General features: G+C 50.1%; 1 protein-coding gene across 1 annotated transcript in view; it reads right to left on the bottom strand.

The window, feature by feature from the left end:
- Positions 1–593: 593 nt before the first annotated feature.
- LOC149428683 (glucose-6-phosphate exchanger SLC37A1-like) overlaps positions 594–21,970 on the bottom strand; it is a 35,134-nt gene continuing 13,757 nt past the window's right edge. Inside the window, exons 2-20 of the mRNA XM_089667117.1 lie at positions 20,003–20,093; positions 19,591–19,672; positions 15,807–15,936; positions 15,639–15,717; positions 14,847–14,982; positions 14,691–14,767; positions 12,252–12,418; positions 12,141–12,172; positions 11,428–11,505; positions 10,592–10,726; positions 7,713–7,803; positions 7,234–7,296; positions 4,049–4,134; positions 3,608–3,656; positions 3,053–3,126; positions 2,753–2,831; positions 1,199–1,296; positions 860–924; positions 594–759 (exon numbers count right to left, since the gene is read on the bottom strand). Of these exons, the coding sequence (XP_089523243.1) occupies positions 744–759; positions 860–924; positions 1,199–1,296; positions 2,753–2,831; positions 3,053–3,126; positions 3,608–3,656; positions 4,049–4,134; positions 7,234–7,296; positions 7,713–7,803; positions 10,592–10,726; positions 11,428–11,505; positions 12,141–12,172; positions 12,252–12,418; positions 14,691–14,767; positions 14,847–14,982; positions 15,639–15,717; positions 15,807–15,936; positions 19,591–19,672; positions 20,003–20,058 (1,593 nt within the window). The 5' untranslated portion in view covers positions 20,059–20,093 and the 3' untranslated portion in view covers positions 594–743. The remainder of the gene's footprint in view (positions 760–859; positions 925–1,198; positions 1,297–2,752; positions 2,832–3,052; positions 3,127–3,607; positions 3,657–4,048; positions 4,135–7,233; positions 7,297–7,712; positions 7,804–10,591; positions 10,727–11,427; positions 11,506–12,140; positions 12,173–12,251; positions 12,419–14,690; positions 14,768–14,846; positions 14,983–15,638; positions 15,718–15,806; positions 15,937–19,590; positions 19,673–20,002; positions 20,094–21,970) is intronic.

The raw sequence follows: 21,970 nt of genomic DNA, 5'->3' as shown, positions 1-21,970 counted from the left end.
CGTACCCCTCTATAGAGGACATAGATAGATATATATATATATATATATATATATATATATATACACACACACACACACGCTCACACGCACGCACTGTATATGGGGAGGGGTAAACTACAAAAAGTCCTATACAGCTGGACTGAGTGGGGGGAGTCTAAGATGAGCCCCGCCCTCTGTACATTGCAGGGTACAGAGGATGGAATGATGGGGTGTGGAACATTCCCTCACCTTCAGTGACACCAGACAGTACAATCATGGCATTGGGTACACTCCATCCATGGAACATTCCAGTCCCAGCATGCACTGGTCCAAAGACACTCCCAGCCTATCAGAATCCAGCTGTTAGCATTGCCGAGTGTTGGTTATAATGGGCTACAGCCACTTCCTCCACCAGGAATGACTCCAACACCTCATTGGATGGAGCTCTGTAGGCCGTGTGTAGACATTACAATTCCCGATTCCTCTGGATTTAAATCATAGAACGGAGTGCCGACCTGTGATTGGCCGAATTTTGAGGTAGCACAGCCAGCACCTACTCATAGTCCAAAGGCATTTTAGGAACAAAAAAAAAATTCTGAGGTTCACTGAACCCACCAACGTCCGAGCCCCCCCCCCCCCCAAACGTCCATTATATGTAAGATTCCCCATTGGAGTCCGATTGGGAGGAGGACGGGATTGTCTACAAGGTATGCACACAGCCGCAGGAGGAAAACCGGATCTCCACGCTGACAATGAGGATCCTCCTAATGTTCCTTCCACCTGAAAATACAACAGAAACCGATGAGAGAGACCCGCCGTATACTAGGAGGTAGTGACGTCATTGTGAGGTCACAGCAACAGATCCTGGAATGTCACTTACTCGGTCTGTTCTTCTCCCACCGGTCTCCTGCAATTTAGTTCTTTCTTGATCAGACGCAACAAGCACTGCAAAAGAGAAACATGACATCACAGCGAGAGATCTGACATCATATCGTAGAGGGATAGGTCATAGGAACATAACACAGACAGAGATGACATCATACATCAGCAGATGGCACAGCCAGTGCTATGATATGTATGGGGGGAGGGCAGGCGGTACAAGAGGACAGGAGATGCTGGGCACTATAGATGTGATGTCATAGAGAAGAGCGGGGGATGGGAATTATACAGGAGATTGGACCAGGCTCATACTGGTCTCCATTATTCTGACAATACTCACCAACAAGGCAAAGGCATCGCTCATCATCAGCATGAAGAAGACATTGTGCCAACCATACGGTGACAGAAGTCCTGCCAACAGGGGGCCGAGAGCAGCACCTGGAGAGAGAGGGACAGGGGGTCACCAGGGAGGGAGAGGAAGAGGGACAGAGGGTCACCAGGGAGGGAGAGGAAGAGGGACAGAGAGTCACCATGGAGGGAGAGGAAGAGGGACAGAGAGTCACCATGGAGGGAGAGGGACAGAGGGTCACCAGGGAGGGAGAGGAAGAGGGACAGAGGGTCACCATGGAGGGAGAGGGACAGAGGGTCACCATGGAGGGAGAGGAAGAGGGACAGAGTCACCATGGAGGGAGAGGAAGAGGGACAGAGAGTCACCATGGAGGGAGAGGGACAGAGGGTCACCATGGAGGGAGAGGAAGAGGGACAGAGTCACCATGGAGGGAGATCAGGAGGAATAGTCACCATGGAGGGAGATCAGGAGGAATAGAGAGTCACCATGGAGGGAGAGGAAGAGGGATAGAGGGTCACCAGGGAGGGAGAGGAAGAGGGATAGAGGGTCACCAGGGAGGGAGAGGAAGAGGGACAGAGGGTCACCATGGAGGGAGATCAGGAGGAATAGAGAGTCACCATGGAGGGAGAGGAAGAAGGACAGAGGGTCACCAGGGAGGGAGGTCAAGAGGGACGGAGAGAAGGAGGGACAGAGAGGAAGAGGGATGCAGAGGAAGAGGGACGGAGAGTCACCATGGAGGAAGAGGAAGAGGGGCAGAGAGACACCATGGAGGGAGAAGAAGGGGGACAGAGAGTCACCATGGAGGGAGAGGAAGGGGGACAGAGAGTCACCATGGAGGGAGAGGAAGGGGGACAGAGAGTCACCATGGAGGGAGAGGAAGGGGGACAGAGAGTCACCATGGAGGGAGAGGAAGGGGGACAGAGAGTCACCATGGAGGGAGAGGAAGGGGGACAGAGAGTCACCATGGAGGGAGAATAAGAGGGACAGAGAGTCACCATGGAGGGAGAGGAAGGGGGACAGAGAGTCACCATGGAGGGAGAAGAGGGGGGACAGAGAGTCACCATGGAGGGAGAAGAAGGGGGACAGAGAGTCACCATGGAGGGAGAAGAAGGGGGACAGAGAGTCACCATGGAGGGAGAAGAGGGGGGACAGAGAGTCACCATGGAGGGAGAGGAAGGGGGACAGAGAGTCACCATGGAGGGAGAAGAAGGGGGACAGAGAGTCACCATGGAGGGAGAGGAAGGGGGACAGAGAGTCACCATGGAGGGAGAAGAAGGGAGACAGAGAGTCACCATGGAGGGAGAGGAAGGGGGACAGAGAATTAGCATGGAGGGAGAAGAAGGGGGACAGAGAGTCACCATGGAGGGAGAGGAAGGGGGACAGAGAGTCACCATGGAGGAGAAGGGAACACCATGATGCTTAAAAAAGGATTGGCGGACACAGTGATGGAAGGATGCCAGAAAGGGAACATGGTGGAAGGGATGCCTGGATGGGGGGGATATTCCGGGCGATCAGTAGGAGGAAATGGTAAAGTTGGCGACTCACCTACAGATCCAGTGCCGTCTATAATGGCCGTCACCGTAGACAGAGCGTGTGCATTCCCCTTCAATGACTTGTGTGTCCCCTGTGAAGAGATGGAGGAGATTTTAGTTCAGGAAGACCTCGGAGGAGATCCGATCAGGAATGAAGATTTCACAGGTAGATGTATGGGGTGAGATTTCTTCTGACCCGCCATGCCGCCCCAAGCTCTCCACCCACATCAGGCAGATAGTCATCTCATGTGACCGGGTGGTCAGGTGTACGAGGAGAGGACAACTACGACATGGGAATGATTGGAAGACTCACCAGGTCAGCTGACACGGCGGTTGTGATCAGCGAGTACGGCCCATTCACCAACGCTCCGCACACCAGCAACATCACTGGAAGGAACACAGACGGTTAGTGACCGTGGTGGGCACACGGAATACATGGGGGGCACACAGGGGGGCTTACAGGTGGGCACGCAGAGTACACGGGGGGTATACAGGGGGGCACACAGTACACAGGGGGCATACAGGGGGGCACACGGAGTGCACAGGGGGGCATACAGGGGGGCACACAGAGTGCACAGGGGGGCATACAGGGGGGAGCACACAGGATGGCTCACGGAGTACACTGGGGGCATACAGGAGCAGACATGGTACTATGGAGGCAAGGAGAGAGTCTGCAGTGCCTGGAACCACCAATCACATTGCAGCGGTCATCCAACATGTTATAGAATGAGAGCACCACCGGGACACTTGTCCTTACTCCAGATGGGACCGAAGAGGATGAGGAGGTCGAGGCAAACAGAGGAGAAGGAGGAGGGGGATGTTGGGGCAAACAAAGGACGGGGATGTCGGGGCAAACGTCAATACTCACACACGGTGAACACGGGACCAGTTTTGCTGACCGCAGAGAAGAAATAGAGCTGCAAATGGAGAGAAGAATCAGACGGATGTACAGACGGCGACCAGCGAGACATACAGCAGTGTGATGTCATCAGTGATGTCACTGTTCTGCAGGGATCACCTACCTCTCTATATTAGATCCCTCCCATTGGACTGTATCTAGATAAGTCTTATAGGACTGTGTGATGTCATCGGTGATGTCATTCCTCTTCCAAGGATGACCCCATCCCTCTATATTATATCCCTCCCATCGGACTGTATCTAGTTGTGTCTTATAGAACTATGATGTCATCGGTAAGGTCACTCTTCTCCCAGGGATGACCCTCCCTTCTACATCAGCTCCTATTGGACGCCCAGTATCTTCCCATCTATTGGTCCCCGAGGGCCATGTGTAGATGATGCCGGTACTCACAGTGGGGGCGGCACACAGCAGCATGACTCCACAGGTTGTGGCACGTTTGTGAGATTTGTCGGAGATTACACCGGCTATAATTCCACCTAGAAATGAAACAAGACCATCGTCATTGTGTCATGGTGAGCTCCTCATCCTCGACCCTTTACTACCCACCAGTCCCTGAACCAGTCACTTCCTTTACTACCCATCAGTCCCTGAACCATTCAAATCCCATACTACCCACCAGTCCCTGAACCATTCAAATCCCATAATACCCACCAGTCCCTGAACCATTCAAATCTTTTACTACCCACCAGTCCCTAAACCATTCAAATCCCATACTACTTACCAGTCCCTGATCCATTCAAATCCCTTGCTACCCACCAGTCTCTGAACCATTCAAATCCCATACTACCCACCAGTCCCTGAACCATTCAAATCCCATACTACCCACCAGTCCCTGAACCATTCAAATCCCATACTACCCACCAGTCCCTGAACCATTCAAATCCCATACTACCCATCAGTCCCTGAACCATTCAAATCCTTTACTACCCATCAGTCCTACCATTTCACTTCTCTCCATCCACCATGCGCTTTACTGCCCTCCAATCCATCCACCAATCACAACCTTTACTATCTTTTCATTCTCACGCCAGAAACAACCTTTACTACCCTCATTCTGCCTTCCAACCCCTGCAAACTTCTTCCTGCCCTTTATAGCCACAGTCCTTCCTTCCATCCTCACCCTTTACTACTCACCAATCCCTCCACCTCCATTCCCCTCCATAAATGACACCCTCATCTACCCTCCGATCCTTCTATTCCAGTTCCCTCCCAACCTGTATCCTGGATCTACGACACCCTCATCTACCCTCTGATCCTTCAATTCCAGTTCCCTCCCAACCTGTATCCTGGATCTACGACACCCTCATCTACCCTCCGATCCTTCTATTCCAGTTACCTCCCAACCTGTATCCTGGATCTACGACACCCTCATCTACCCTCCGATCCTTCAATTCCAGTTCCCTCCCAACCTGTATCCTCGATCTACGACACCCACATCTACCCTCCGATCCTTCAATTCCAGTTCCCTCCCAACCTGTATCCTGGATCTACGACACCCACATCTACCCTCCGATCCTTCAATTCCAGTTCCCTCCCAACCTGTATCCTGGATCTACGACACCCTCATCTACCCTCCGATCCTTCTATTCCAGTTACCTCCCAACCTGTATCCTGGATCTACGACACCCTCATCTACCCTCCGATCCTTCATTTCCAGTTCCCTCCCAACCTGTATCCTCGATCTACGACACCCACATCTACCCTCCGATCCTTCAATTCCAGTTCCCTCCCAACCTGTATCCTGGATCTACGACACCCTCATCTACCCTCCGATCCTTCTATTCCAGTTACCTCCCAACCTGTATCCTGGATCTACGACACCCTCATCTACCCTCCGATCCTTCAATTCCAGTTCCCTCCCAACCTGTATCCTCGATCTACGACACCCACATCTACCCTCCAATCCTTCAATTCCAGTTCCCTCCCAACCTGTATCCTGGATCTACGACACCCTCATCTACCCTCCGATCCTTCTATTCCAGTTACCTCCCAACCTGTATCCTGGATCTACGACACCCTCATCTACCCTCCGATCCTTCTATTCCAGTTACCTCCCAACCTGTATCCTGGATCTACGACACCCTCATCTACCCTCCGATCCTTCAATTCCAGTTCCCTCCCAACCTGTATCCTGGATCTACGACACCCTCATCTACCCTCCGATCCTTCTATTCCAGTTACCTCCCAACCTGTATCCTCGATCTACGACACCCACATCTACCCTCCGATCCTTCTATTCCAGTTACCTCCCAACCTGTATCCTGGATCTACGACACCCACATCTACCCTCCGATCCTTCAATTCCAGTTCCCTCCCAACCTGTATCCTCGATCTACGACACCCACATCTACCCTCCGATCCTTCAATTCCAGTTCCCTCCCAACCTGTATCCTGGATCTACGACACCCTCATCTACCCTCCGATCCTTCTATTCCAGTTACCTCCCAACCTGTATCCTGGATCTACGACACCCTCATCTACCCTCCGATCCTTCTATTCCAGTTACTTCCCAACCTGTATCCTCGATCTACGACACCCACATCTACCCTCCGATCCTTCAATTCCAGTTACCTCCCAACCTGTATCCTCGATCTACGACACCCACATCTACCCTCCGATCCTTCAATTCCAGTTCCCTCCCAACCTGTATCCTGGATCTACGACACCCTCATCTACCCTCCGATCCTTCTATTCCAGTTCCCTCCCAACCTGTATCCTGGATCTACGACACCCACATCTACCCTCCGATCCTTCAATTCCAGTTCCCTCCCAACCTGTATCCTGGATCTACGACACCCACATCTACCCTCCGATCCTTCAATTCCAGTTACCTCCCAACCTGTATCCTGGATCTACGACACCCTCATCTACCCTCCGATCCTTCTATTCCAGTTCCCTCCCAACCTGTATCCTGGATCTACGACACCCACATCTACCCTCCGATCCTTCAATTCCAGTTCCCTCCCAACCTGTATCCTGGATCTACGACACCCTCATCTACCCTCCGATCCTTCTATTCCAGTTCCCTCCATCCACCACACTCATTACTAACCTACAATCCCTACACCAGCCATTGATTTTCTACCCTCCAATACCTCCTCCACCCACACATGTTACAACTATCCAATACCTTTACTGCCCTCCAAACCCTCCAATACGTTCACCAATTATAACCTTTCCTATTCTCCACACCCCTCACAAACCACACCCTTTGCTATTCTCCACACCCCTGACAAACTACACCCTTTGCTATTCTCCACACCCCTGACAAACCACACCCTTTGCTATTCTCCACACCCCTCACAATCCACACCTTTTGCTATTCTCCATACTGTCCTATACCCGCACCCTTTCCTATCCTTTTCTCCGATTCCTTCACCAATCACACTTTACAGATATCTTGTCTCTTACCGATCCCACCCTTTATTACCCACCATCTACTCATCAGTTTCTCCACAAACAGCACCGTCTTCTATCCTTTTTACTTTTGCTCATCCAAACCTTTTACCTGGACTCTCTTATGATTGTCTCATCCTCTGACATTCCCAAATAAAAACTCCATACTTCAAACTCACCAAAAATTCCACCCACATCGAAGAGAGTGGACAAGTCACCAGCATGACGAGCGTCCATCCCACCTGCCGGGAGAACAAGATGGCGGAAACCGTTACCATACCAAGAAATGGGGAGACTGATAATAGGTTGGATGCAGTGGGAGTGTTATGCAAGCAGTGGGAGGGGCCACATGGAAGTAGGAGGAGGTATGTAGAGCGTTACATCACCGAAAGGTGTAGCAGGAGAGGAAATGTGAAGCCATGGTCAGGATTCCAAGAAGTAATATCAGAGAAGCTCTATAGAGGGGTACAAGGGCCACTAGGGACAGATGGGAGTTCTATCAAGTAGCAGGCTTGGTCCTGTACAGTAATTGGAGGAGTTATGAGGTGTATTAGGGGAAGTTATATGGCGAAGGGGGAGGAGTTCTATGGAGGGTCTACATGGCAGGCGTTGTGTGTTTGGAACGCATAAATGGAGTATTTCTAGAGGTAGTACTCACCAGTATTTGCCATATACAGGGGCAGCCAGAAGAGGAAGGTGTAACTGACCAACTTGGCGAATAACAAGCACATGGAAAACTCCACCACACCCTGGCGGGACACACAAAAACAACAATGTTACTGGAACACTCCTAATTGGACTCCCTGGTATTCAGAATCTGGCCAATTAGAAATAGATATGCAGTTGGCTAAATGATAGATATCTGAATGTGCTACTAAATGGAGTTCATGCAGAACAGAGAACAGACACTAGTGGTGTAGCCCAAGGCTCCGAGAAAGGAGGTCCTGATTCCTCTATATAGATCCTATCACTAGAGGGGTCACCGGCAGGAGGAAGGAGGTCCTGATTCCTCTATATAGATCCTATCACTAGAGGGGTCACCGGCAGGAGGAAGGAGGTCCTGATTCCTCTATATAGATCCTATCACTAGAGGGGTCACCGGCAGGAGGAAGGAGGTCCTGATTCTTCTATATAGATCTTTCTATCACTAGAGGGGTCACCGGCAGGAGGAAGGAGGTCCTAATTCTTCTATATAGATCTATCACTAGAGGGGTCACCAGCAGGAAGGAGGTCCTGATTCCTCTATATAGATCTTTATATCACTAGAGGGGTCACCGGCAGGAGGAAGGAGGTCCTGATTCCTCTATATAGATATTTATATCACTAGAGGGGTCACCGGCAGGAGGAAGGAGGTCCTGATTCCTCTATATAGATATTTATATCACTAGAGGGGTCACCGGCAGGAGGAAGGAGGTCCTGATTCCTCTATATAGATCTTTATATCACTAGAGGGGTCACCGGGGGGAGGAAGGAGGTCCTGATTCCTCTATATAGATCTTTATATCACTAGAGGGGTCACCGGCAGGAGGAAGGAGGTCCTGATTCCTCTATATAGATATTTATATCACTAGAGGGGTCACCGGCAGGAGGAAGGAGGTCCTGATTCCTCTATATAGATCCTATCACTAGAGGGGTCACCGGTAGGAGGAAGGAGGTCCTGATTCCTCTATATAGATCTTTATATCACTAGAGGGGTCACCGGCAGGAGGAAGGAGGTCCTGATTACTCTATATAGATCTTTATATCACTAGAGGGGTCACCGGCAGGAGGAAGGAGGTCCTGATTCCTCTATATAGATCCTATCACTAGAGGGGTCACCGGCAGGAGGAAGGAGGTCCTGATTCCTCTATATAGATCTATCACTAGAGGGGTCACCGGCAGGAGGAAGGAGGTCCTGATTCCTCTATATAGATCTTTATATCACTAGAGGGGTCACCGGCAGGAGGAAGGAGGTCCTGATTCCTCTATATAGATCCTATCACTAGAGGGGTCACCGGCAGGAGGAAGGAGGTCCCGATTCCTCTATATAGATCCTATCACTAGAGGGATCACCGGCGGGAGGAAGGAGGTCCTGATTCCTCTATATAGATCTTTATATCACTAGAGGGGTCACCGGCGGGAGGAAGGAGGTCCCGATTCCTCTATATAGATCCTATCACTAGAGGGGTCACCGGCAGGAGGAAGGAGGTCCTGATTCCTCTATATAGATCCTATCACTAGAGGGGTCACCGGCAGGAGGAAGGAGGTTCTGATTCCTCTATATAGATCCTATCACTAGAGGGGTCACTGGCAGGAGGAAGGAGGTCCTGATTCCTCTATATAGATCCTATCACTAGAGGGGTCACCGGCAGGAGGAAGGAGGTCCCGATTCCTCTATATAGATCCTATCACTAGAGGGATCACCGGCGGGAGGAAGGAGGTCCTGATTCCTCTATATAGATCTTTATATCACTAGAGGGGTCACCGGCGGGAGGAAGGAGGTCCCGATTCCTCTATATAGATCCTATCACTAGAGGGGTCACCGGCAGGAGGAAGGAGGTCCTGATTCCTCTATATAGATCTATCACTAGAGGGGTCACCGGCAGGAGGAAGGAGGTCCTGATTCCTCTATATAGATCCTATCACTAGAGGGGTCACCGGCAGGAGGAAGGAGGTCCCGATTCCTCTATATAGATCCTATCACTAGAGGGTCACCGGCAGGAGGAAGGAGGTCCTGATTCCTCTATATAGATCCTATCACTAGAGGGGTCACCGGCAGGAGGAAGGAGGTCCCGATTCCTCTATATAGATCCTATCACTAGAGGGGTCACCGGCAGGAGGAAGGAGGTCCCGATTCCTCTATATAGATCCTATCACTAGAGGGGTCACCGGCAGGAGGAAGGAGGTCCCGATTCCTCTATATAGATCCTATCACTAGAGGGGTCACCAGAAGGAAGGATGTAACATGTATATGAGGGTTGAGCTGTGAGTGTTCTGGATTGCAGATGGTGGTGGTACACTGGATTGTTAGTGGTAAGATGGATATTGGGGAGTGTTTAGTGGAGTGTAGATCTGAATGGTAACATACTGGGTGGTGAGGTGTGGAGTGAAAATATTATGAAATGGATTTATAAATTTCCCCTTTAAGAAACATTTTGGATTGCTTCCCCTTGCAAAATTCCTTCAGTCTGAAGATGTTCTTGAATTTCCCCCCAAAAACAAAAGGTGAATAGTGGGTTCAATAGAAAGAAAATGTGATTCTCCTATGGCTGAACCTTTCCAGAGACAACCAGCTAGAACATCACAACATAGGACCTTCTTAGAATCCCCAGAGACAACCTATTGGACCTTTCCAGATGAATCTTCCTTCCCAAAGACATTCTGCTTATCTTCTCCAGAGGCACTCCATTGTACATCACAAATTAGAACTTTCTGGATCTTCCCAGAGAAAATCTTTGGAAAATGCTCCGGAACCTGTGACCACCCTCCCAGACACCCTTCTGAACATACCTCCCGCCCCTCCCAGTCATGCAGGTTGGCATGTTATGTCACACTCACCGGAATTTTGAGGGCACCAAAAAAGCTGATAGCGGAGGTTGCACTTTTCCCATTCCCAGGCTCCTTCTGTAGGACAACAACGTGCTGTGTGGGGTAGACGGGGGACTGTCCCAGCATGCTCTGTGTTTCCCAACTCTAGAACATAGAGGAAGAGAGCTTCTGATTGGCAATTGTACTGGATTTACAGGGCGAGGAGTGTATGAACCTTCTCTCCTTGTCCAATAACAGAAAGCCTTGTAGCCGTTTTAAGGAATACAAGGGTTTTTCTGAATGGAGGAGCTGCACAGTAAGCTGTGATCACTGTGCTGTTTCACCACCTGATCCCCAGCAATCACATCAACCTCAGAGGCCGCATGTGGGTTACATTTTTAAGAAAAAAAAAAAAAAGCAGTAGCCTCCAGTGGGGCGGACAAGGTGAGACGTACCCTACTGGTACCTGGCCAATGCCCCAATTATGGCTCACACTGCAGATTTAAAGTGGGGGGGGGGTGCTGCACTGTGAGACAGTAAGGTTCTATTGTATTGCAGTGTTCCCAATATAACATGTTTCAGGCACTGAGGTTTACAGCATGGGAGCTCAGGGGAACCTCTGAAGTGGATTGATGTGTCACAGTTACATAGAGAACGGTGGGGGAACCCTCTGGCTGGGCAGTGTGACGGGAACATGTGAATCACATGACTAGCTGAACAGCATTACTAAACTTTAGGCCGGTGCATTTCGTTTGGCATTCTGAAGAAAAGACGATGTGTGGAACCTTCACCCAGCTAGATTCCCACAGCTCACACCATACCAGAAATGGTCCACAATTCCCACCCACAGTCTGGATATTATTTACCTTCTCTGCTACAGACTCTTCCGCTCTTAATATTTGATTCTGGATCTTGAAACCGTTACACGACAAACTGGGAGGAGCCTGTGGATTGTACAACACCTGGGTCAGGTAATGGTGGTGGAGGAGGAGGAGGAGTCATATGATAAAAGTACATTGGAAGAAGGTGAATAGAGGAGAAGCATGACAGGGGATGGTCCTCAAGTCATATAAATGAAGGAACATTGGAAGGGGAAGAGATGATAGACATGCCGGGAAAGTCACACAAGAAGGCTTCATGTTCACGGACGCTTTCAGGCACCAGACATAAATGGAGGGAATATTTCTGTGTTTGGGATAGACACATGCACTCTACAGTCTGCCCATAGGAACGAATGGCTGTACATAGCTATATACCATTCTTGTGTAAACCCGCTCACAGAATGTGACTTCTTGCATGTTCCGGTGTTTAGCCCATGTGCTTGCATGGTGGATACCTGCACACATCCATTCATTACTATGGGCGGCTGTTCACTGCAGCATATCTCTTGGGTACGGAGATACACCTGCAATTTAAGCTGGATACCCAAATGCATCCATGTCCATGAAGCCTAAAGGAGCTCTAGAGGTGGGAACGAGATTAGGGTGGACATGGCTGGGGATATGGTCTGGCGGGTTCAGATGTGGCAGGCCAGATCAGAATTGGGAGAGCAGACCCCTGGATGGAAGATTCTTCTTACCCTAGGAGGATCGGAGTTGATGTCCCGGGGATCTGCAGGTAGAGAAGAGACAGCCACATGTGAGATAGCCGGAGATCACAATGCCACACATTCCAAAAATGCATCACTTACGCTCTATGAGGAACAGGAAACAGACGATGCCCATCACTCCAATGATTATACCCGGAACAACAAAGGACATCCCCCAACATGAGGACACCCAGAAGCCAGCAATCAGGGACCCCAAAATATTTCCAACCGATGTGTGCGAATTCCACACTCCCATAATGAAACCTCGCCTGTGGACAGCAGGAAGATGACAAGGGTTAGATATCTGGCATTGTTGAGACAGACTGAAGAAGGATGAGGATTAGAGCATCACCTGGACAGCCAGAGAAAAGATTACAGACCAAGAGCCTCACTGAGACAGTTAGGGGATGGAAGAAGGACCAAGAGCCACACCACAATAGCCAGAGGATGGAAGAGGGACCAAGAGCCTCACCACTATAGTCAGAGAATGGAAAAAGAACCGAGAGTCTCACCAAGACAGAGGATGGAAGAGGGACCGAGAGTCTCACCAAGACAGAGGATGGAAGAGGGATTAAGAGCCTCACAATAGTCAGAGGATGGAAGAGGGGACCGGGAGCCTCTCCAAGAGAGGATGGAAGAGAGAAAGAGAGCCTCACCAAGATAACCAGGGGATGGGAAAGGGACTAAAAGCTTCACCAAGATGGACAGAGAATGAAGCGAGACTGAGAGGCTTATCTAGACAACTACAGAATAGAAGAAGGACCAAGAGCCTCACTGAGACAGTAAAGGGATGGAAGAGGGATCAAGAGCCTCACCACGATAGTCAGGGGATGGAAGATGGGACCGAGAGCCTCACCAAGACAGAGGATGGAAGAGGGACAGAAAGTCTCACCAAGATGGACAGAGGATGACGCAAATCTGAGAGGCTTAACTAGACAACTACAGAATAGAAGAAGGACCAAGGGCCTCACTGAGACAGTAAGGGGATCAAAAGCCTCACTATGATAGCCAGAGGATGGAAGAGGGGACCAAGAGTCTCACCAAGATAACCAGGGCATGGGAAAGGGACTAAAAGCCTCACTAAGATGGACAGAGGATGACGCAAGACTGAGAGCCTTATCTAAACAACTACAGAATAGAAGGGGGACAAAGAGCCTCACTGAGACAGTAAGGGAATCAAAAGTCTCACTATGATAGCCAGAGGATGGAAGAGGGGACCAAGAGCCTCACTAAAGCTAAAGGAAGGAAAAAGGGTCAAAAGCACCACCAAGATAACCAGGGGATGAGAGACTCACCAAGAGAGTCAGAGAATGGAAAAGGGACTGAGAGCCTCAATGAGAGCCAGAGAAAGGAACATGAAATTAGTTTTATTGAAACAGCCAGAATAAAGATAAGAGATCAAGAATCTTAATAAGACAACCACAGGAAGGCAGAGGGACCAGGAGCCATGGCAAGACAGCTAGCGAATGCAAAAGGGACAAAGAGTCTCACTGCAACAACTAGAGGAGAAATGAAAAAACATCCTGGAGAGAGCCAGAGAAAGGATGAAACCTAGAGCATTACCAAGACAGAAGACGGCTGAGCTAGCATGTACCTCAACAAGACAGAAAAAGGATGGAAGAGGGGCAGAGTGGCTAAATGAGAATGCCAGAGGATGAAAGAGGGGCAGAGAGGCTCGGTGTGAATGCCAGAAGATGAAAGAGGAGCAGAGGGGCTCGGTGAGAATGCCAGAGGATGCCAGAGGAGCAGAGGGGCTCGGTGAGAATGCCAGAGGATGGAAGAGGAGCAGAGGGGCTCGGTGAGAATGCCAGAGGATGGAAGAGGAGCAGAGGGGCTCGGTGAGAATGCCAGAGGATGGAAGAGGAGCAGAGGGGCTCGGTGAGAATGCCAGAGGATGGAAGAGGAGCAGAGGGGCTTGGTGAGAATGCCAGAGGATGGAAGAGGAGCAGAGGGGCTCGGTGAGAATGCCAGAGGATGGAAGAGGAGCAGAGGGGCTCGGTGAGAATGCCAGAGGATGGAAGAGGAGCATGCAAACCTCACCCAGACAGCTGGAGAAGGATGGGAGAACAAGAGCCATACCAAGAGAGCCAGAGGATTAATAAGAGGAAATAGTATTTCCGAGACAGCGATACGAAGGATGAAAGACAAAGAAATTCATCAAGCCAGGCAGAGGAAGGATGAGACAGAGAGTATCCTTATTGGAGCCAGAGGTAGGATGAGAAACCGAGAGCATCACTGAAAGGAAAAAGGAAGAGAAAGAGACCTACATGGGGAGGCCAAAAAATGTTGGTGTGGGAGGTAGTGGAAGAGAAACAGAGGAGAGGGTAGAGGTTGAGGAGGACACAGTAAGTGGTCAGCAGGTCAGATAAAATAAAGACTTAGCCAATATATAGGGTGACAAAATGCTGTCAGGGTGAAGGGTCAATTATTGCACCTATAGAACATTAGAGACCTTAATTAAGTGCCATGTGTCTGTGACCACACTATTCCCAGTACTAAATACACCAACTTCCAACCCTGCAGTTACCAGAGATCACCTACCTCCCTTTCCCAAACCAGTTCCCGATGCAGGTCACCACACTCGGCCACCCAGTGGTCTGCACCAAACCATTCAGCACCTGTAGAAAAAGGACATGAAGAGTTATGCCCCAAGTGTGTCCAGGACTGACCTAGAGACCCGCAGGAAAGATCACTTACCTGGATGATAATATAATAGGTTAGGTTGTGGATGTTGTAGAAATAGCCCAGTCCGAACAGTCCAGTGAAGAAGCCACTGGCCACCATGCCACAAGACAGGAAATAGCGGAGAGGTAAGCGTTCCCCAATCATACCACTAATAGGAAAGAGTAGAGCGTAAGCTGCTGGAACCACAACTGGATATACAAGAGACTACAGAAAACGAGAACTCAGGAAGAGAATCACGATTATCTTCAGCCCTCTACATACGATTTGACGTTTATAATACATGTGAACCCAAATCCTAACCTGTAATTCAAACTAAACCTAAACCTTTGGCCTTCCAACAGCTGCCATCCTCTGCCAATACAACCATCTACAAGACATCATGTACTAGATCATCAAGAATTACTCCACCCCAGGCATTGGTGACAAGAGTCCCAGAATGTCCAGATGTGGATGATCGTGCATGGACCGGATGTGTGTGTAGTTCAGCCATTTCTGGCAGCCATTAATATGGAGCTCAGCGGAGGAGACAGCTCCAGCATAAACCCGCCTGCTCCACCCAATCTTTGCTTGTGCCGGAACTACGAAATAAAGCTGAGCTAGCTGTATGTGAACGATTGTAACAGAAAGAAACCTTTACACGTCAATTCCAAAGGACTGCTAGGGGTTACCACAAATATTACAAAATCCTGGCAGATAAAGGCATGTGTATCCCCCTACATTCTTCCCGTGGCCTGCTGCCCCCCCATGGGTGCTCTCAGGGCAGATGAATGTTCTATGTGCTCGGTGCCACACAGCCAATGTTACCTGAAGAACATGCCCACGGCGTACGCACACAGGAAGGAATAGTCCAGAGCTCCCAGCAACTGTTTATAGTTCTTCTTATCTGTGGAGAGATGAATGGAGATGGTAAGCTGGGGGAGCCAATACTTCTAGCATGACAACTGGACAGGAAGGAACATCACAGGATCTCACCAAATGGTGCCCAGCCACAGCGGGAAGCATTCTGAATGGCATTCTCTGTAGATGGCTTCAAGATGACGAATTCCTTGTAGCTGTGAGGCTCAAACTCATGGGGCTCTGAACAATGTTTATGTAGTTCTCCCTAGGAGACAATAGAGAAGCTATCACTAGTATTCCAACTTTGGCGATTGTTCTCTAGCTCTTCTTCCAGCTGTAAAATATAAACCTTTCTTCTAAGACCAAAAATGTACCTCCATGGTGGACAGCCTTTGCACTAGAGGGCCAAATCCCTGCAAAACCAAGGATCAAGCTTGGTCGCTCCTCAGCAGGCACAGTTCATGGTTCTGAAACTAGAGGGCCAAATATTCCTTCAAGACCAATGACCAAGCTTGACCACTCTTGGACAACCATGGTGGATGGTCCTGGCACTAGAAGGCCAGAATATTCCTACAATAGTAATGACCAAGCATGACCACTCTTGGACAACCATGGTGGATGGTCCTGGCACTAGAAGGCCAGAATATTCCTACAATAGTAATGACCAAGCATGACCACTCTTGGACAACCATGGTGGAAAGTGTTGCAGTAATGACTCACCCTAACCATTATATATGGCTACCTGAAGTGAATGGTAGTGAACCCGAGACTACGACTACCAGTCCCATAGATGGCTAAACCATAAAGAGAACTTTACCAGAGACTGGGGAGCTGTGTCAGCACTGCCAATTACTATGGTTAATAAGTGTGTAACTAGAGACTAATGAAAATATAGCTACAGGTAATGATCATGTACTAGACTACCATGGTGCACGGTGCAACAAAGTATAGATCATTATATCTACCCGGCCCATCGAATCTCCAACATGAGAGATTCAGCTGATATATGGCCCCCCAAAGTCCCAACAATGATGGTGGACATACAATTCTGGATTCAAACTTCAGATGTATGAAGATAGGTAGAGACACTTCTCAGACAGAGTGAACATGATGTCCCACCTCAAACATTCCCCTCTCCTCTTTCATTTTCCATCTATCCATTCCCCTTCTCTCCCAGCCCATCCCACTCTCTCATCACCCCACTTGCAATCTGCCCCCCCATCTTGCCCATCCCTGGTCCTGTTATTTCCCTCATCTCCCATCCCTCTTCCCTCTCTCTGATCACCCCACTTCCCATCTGCCCTCCATCACCCATCCGTTACCCTGTTATCAGTCCTCATCTCCCATCACCCCAATTCCCATCTGCTCTCCATCACCCATCCCTGGCCCCGTTATCAGTCCCCTCATCTCCCATCCACCTCCCACCGCATCCCGCTCCCATCACCACACTTCCCATCTGCCTTTCATCCCCATCCCTGGCTCTATTACTAGTTCTCTCATTTCCCATCACCCCACTTCCCATCTGCCCTCCATCACCCATCCCTGATCCTGTTACCAATCCCCTCATCTCCTATCCTCCTCCCACCCCACCTCCCATCTTCCCCTCCATCGCCCATCCCTGTTACCAATCCCCTCATCTCCTATCCTCCTCCCACCCCACCTCCCATCTTCCCCTCCATCACCCATCCCTGTTCCTGTTACCAGTCCTCTCATCTCCCATCCTCCTCCCCTCCATCACCCATCCCTGGTCCTGTTACCAGTCCCTTCATCGCCCATCCTCCACTCACCCCATCCCTCTCCCATCACCCCACTTCCCATCTGCCTTCCATCATCCATCTCTGGCCCTGTTACTAGTCCTCATCTCCCATCACCCCACTTCCCATCTGCCCTCCATCACCCATCCCTGGTCTGGTTACCAATCCCCTCATCTCCCATCCTCCTCCCACCCCACCTCCCATCTTCCCCTCCATCGCCCATCCCTGTTACCAATCCCCTCATCTCCTATCCTCCTCCCACCCCACCTCCCATCTTCCCCTCCATCACCCATCCCTGTTCCTGTTACCAGTCCTCTCATCTCCCATCCTCCTCCCCTCCATCACCCATCCCTGGTCCTGTTACCAGTCCCTTCATCGCCCATCCTCCACTCACCCCATCCCTCTCCCATCACCCCACTTCCCATCTGCCTTCCATCATCCATCTCTGGCCCTGTTACTAGTCCTCATCTCCCATCACCCCACTTCCTATCTGCGATCCATCACCCATCCCTTACCTTGTTATCAGTGCTCATCTCCCATCACCCCAATTCCCATCTGCTCTCCATCACCCATCCCTGGCCCCGTTACCAGTCCCCTCATCTCCCATCCACCTCCCACCGCATCCCGCTCCCATCACCACACTTCCCATCTGCCTTCCATCGCCCATCCCTGGCTCTGTTACTAGTTCTCTCATTTCCCATCACCCCACTTCCCATCTGCCCTCCATCACCCATCCCTGGTCTGGTTACCAATCCCCTCATCTCCCATCCTCCTCCCACCCCACCTCCCATCTTCCCTTCCATCACCCATCCCTGGTCCGGTTACCAGTCCCTTCATCGCCCATCCTCCACTCACCCCATCCCTCTTCCATCACCCCACTTCCCATCTGCCCTCCATCACCCATCCCTGATCCTGTTACCAATCCCCTCATCTCCTATCCTCCTCCCACCCCACCTCCCATCTTCCCCTCCATCACCCATCCCTGTTCCTGTTACCAGTCCTCTCATCTCCCATCCTCCTCCCCTCCATCACCCATCCCTGGTCCTGTTACCAGTCCCTTCATCGCCCATCCTCCACTCACCCCATCCCTCTCCCATCACCCCACTTCCCATCTGCCTTCCATCATCCATCTCTGGCCCTGTTACTAGTCCTCATCTCCCATCACCCCACTTCCTATCTGCGATCCATCACCCATCCCTTACCTTGTTATCAGTGCTCATCTCCCATCACCCCAATTCCCATCTGCTCTCCATCACCCATCCCTGGCCCCGTTACCAGTCCCCTCATCTCCCATCCACCTCCCACCGCATCCCGCTCCCATCACCACACTTCCCATCTGCCTTCCATCGCCCATCCCTGGCTCTGTTACTAGTTCTCTCATTTCCCATCACCCCACTTCCCATCTGCCCTCCATCACCCATCCCTGGTCTGGTTACCAATCCCCTCATCTCCCATCCTCCTCCCACCCCACCTCCCATCTTCCCTTCCATCACCCATCCCTGGTCCGGTTACCAGTCCCTTCATCGCCCATCCTCCACTCACCCCATCCCTCTTCCATCACCCCACTTCCCATCTGCCCTCCATCACCCATCCCTGATCCTGTTACCAATCCCCTCATCTCCTATCCTCCTCCCACCCCACCTCCCATCTTCCCCTCCATCACCCATCCCTGTTCCTGTTACCAGTCCTCTCATCTCCCATCCTCCTCCCCTCCATCACCCATCCCTGGTCCTGTTACCAGTCCCTTCATCGCCCATCCTCCACTCACCCCATCCTTCTTCCATCACCCCACTTCCCATCTGCCCTCCATCACCCATCCCTGGTCCTGTTACCAGTCCCCTTCTCTCCCATCCTCCTCCTAGTCCATTCCACTCTCCCATCACCCCACTTCCCATCTACCCTCCATCACCCATCCCTGGTCCTGTTACCAATCCCCTCATCTCCCATCACCCCACTTCCCATCTGCCCTCCATCATCCATCCATGGCCCCGTTACCAGTGCTCTCATCACCCCACTTTCCATCTGCCCTCCATCAACCATCCCTTACCCTGTTACCAATCCCCTCACCGCTCATCCTTCTCCCTGCCTCCTATTGTCATACCTCTACCCATGCCTCATCCATCTCCCATTCCCCCACCCCCGTCTTCCATCCCCCCCACACACACCTTGACAATGGTAATGGGCTTTCTGGAGAGGTGGAAGCTGCAGTAGAGGAGGTAGGTGAGTATCAGCACCAGAGCGCGGAACCTGCAAAGAGAAGATCAGTCACTGAAAAATCCGAGGGAAGAAATCTTCTACCAACACAGAAGCTTAGACACAATGAGACACGTCCGTCCAGCGATGCTACTACCTGGCTGTACATATAGCCAAACCTGTACCACCTGCAGGGGATCGATGTGGGTGGATTTTGATCGCCACCATCTTGTTTCTAGATCACTAATTTTACCATTTTATAAGATGAATAATGTACATATTTGTCAGATTTTTTCATGTGGAACAGAAAATGCTGCATTCAGCTCACCGCCCCCTGCAATCAAGACATTGTAGAAGCCTCAGGTAGGTCTGCAGGACACTTACCACTCATCCCGTGAGAAGGAAAGGAAGAAGCGTATCCCAGGGGGCAGAACTGCCATTGGCTACTCGGAGGCGGAGTGTAGGCCGGGCTAGTCTGGAAGGAGAACAAGTAAAGATTAGTGGAATGGATGGATCTACGACAGAGGACAACAGTTTCTATGGTCACTACAATCCCTGTGACGTGGAAATCAGGCAAAACGGCTGAAACTTCTTAGAATTCCTATATTAAAGTCCACAGATAAACCAACTCATGTCATCAGATATACAACCTGGCTGGTACACGGGAGATACAAGGACGGCTCAGAGAAGTCAATGTAATGGTTTCAGGATGGTATCACCCATTATATTCTGGTCTGACATGTCCTACATGATCTGTAAAGTGACACCAGTGGTTGGCGCCACGCCTAACATGGCGGATCAGATCACAATCTTCCACTGGATATCAAATTTCAACAGGACAGAGGGCCTCACAAGTGCTGGCCATTTGTTGGATCCATCTGATGGTGTTCTTTTTCCATTATCCTCCAATCTGGTTTTACCGGTTTACGGTTTCACAGAAATCTTCCCTGAGGGTTGGTGATATCGCGCCCAGCGATGCGGAAGACATCAGTAGGGTAAGTTTAATTCTAACACGCACATCAACTAACATTGGTTGATTTGTAAAGGGGGAGCAAAGTTCCATAGTTAGTCTGGCTGAAAAAAGACAAAAGTCCATCCAGTTCAACCATAGAAAAAAAAAAAAAAGTTATAAATCCTACACCCACAGTTGATCCAGATGAAGGCCAAAAAAGCCAGCAAAGCACGAACCAATTTGCTCCTGCAGGGGAAAATATTCCTTCCTGATCCCCTGAGAGGCAATCGGATATTCCCGGGATCAACTTTACCTATAAATGTTATATCCAGTTATATTCTGTGTGTCCAAGAAAGGATCCAGGACTTTCCTCCAGCAATCCACTGAGCTGGCCACAACCAACTCTTGAGGGGGCAATGTGAGGAAACCTTGAATTTTGATGCTCCTTTGGATAGACATCTAAGAACTACAAGACTACTGCTGGGTGCCGCCATCTTGAATATGATGTCATCAGCCCCAGCAGTCTCTCAAGTCAAGCTCTATATTATTCCCCTTTGCTCTTCAGCTACATCAAAGCTGCATATCCCAGAATGGTCATCAGTTTCCAGCCTGGGGAGAGCAAGCAACTCTCTGAATTTCTGAGGAAATATATGGGACAATGTGGTCACCAATATTCACTATCTGGCTAGAGGAGGAGTGACCCTACTGATTTCTTAGGAAATGTACTGTATAGGACATGTGGTCACCGATATTTAGCTGGAGGAGAGCGAACAGCTCTCTGGATTTCTGAGGAAATGTATGGGACAATGTGGTCACCAATATTCAATATCCAGCTGGAGGACAGGGAGCAGCTCTTTCGATTTTGGAGGAAATGTATGGGACAATGTGGTTACCAATATTTATGATCTGGCTGGGAGGAGAAGGAGTGACTCTACTGATTTCTGAGGAAATTTATGGGACAATGTGGTCACCAATAGTCAATCACCAGCTGGAGGACAGCAAGCAGCTCTCTCAATTTCTGAGGAAATGTATGGGACAATGTGGTCACCAATATTCACGATCTGGTCTTGGGGGATGGTGGGATCTCTCCAATGTTCTTCCAGGTAATAATCGGAGTCTTTTGGGAACTATATGGCCGGGAAGCGCAGTATGAGAGAGATTGTGTCATTCGGAGAACGCACCTCTAAGGCAGCCCAGGAGACGACTGCCTATATGGAAGATGCTGGCATTCATCTACAGACTGAAGACTCTCCAGTAGGATTCAGTCCTCCTCCTGTAGGGTTCAGTCCTCCTCCTGTAGGGTTCAGTCCTCCTCCTGTAGGGTTCAGTCCTCCTCCTATCAGTTTAGGTTGTATCTGCAACACCATATTAACCTTTTGATGCCCTTTATATGGATCTTA

The sequence above is a fragment of the Staurois parvus genome, unplaced genomic scaffold (assembly GCF_062004578.1).
Source record: "Staurois parvus isolate SC_StPar_1 unplaced genomic scaffold, SC_StPar_1.0 ptg003039l, whole genome shotgun sequence".
Lineage (NCBI taxonomy): Eukaryota > Metazoa > Chordata > Amphibia > Anura > Ranidae > Staurois > Staurois parvus.
Note: the sequence above shows the minus strand (reverse complement) of the source record. Positions and strands in the feature narration are given on the sequence as shown.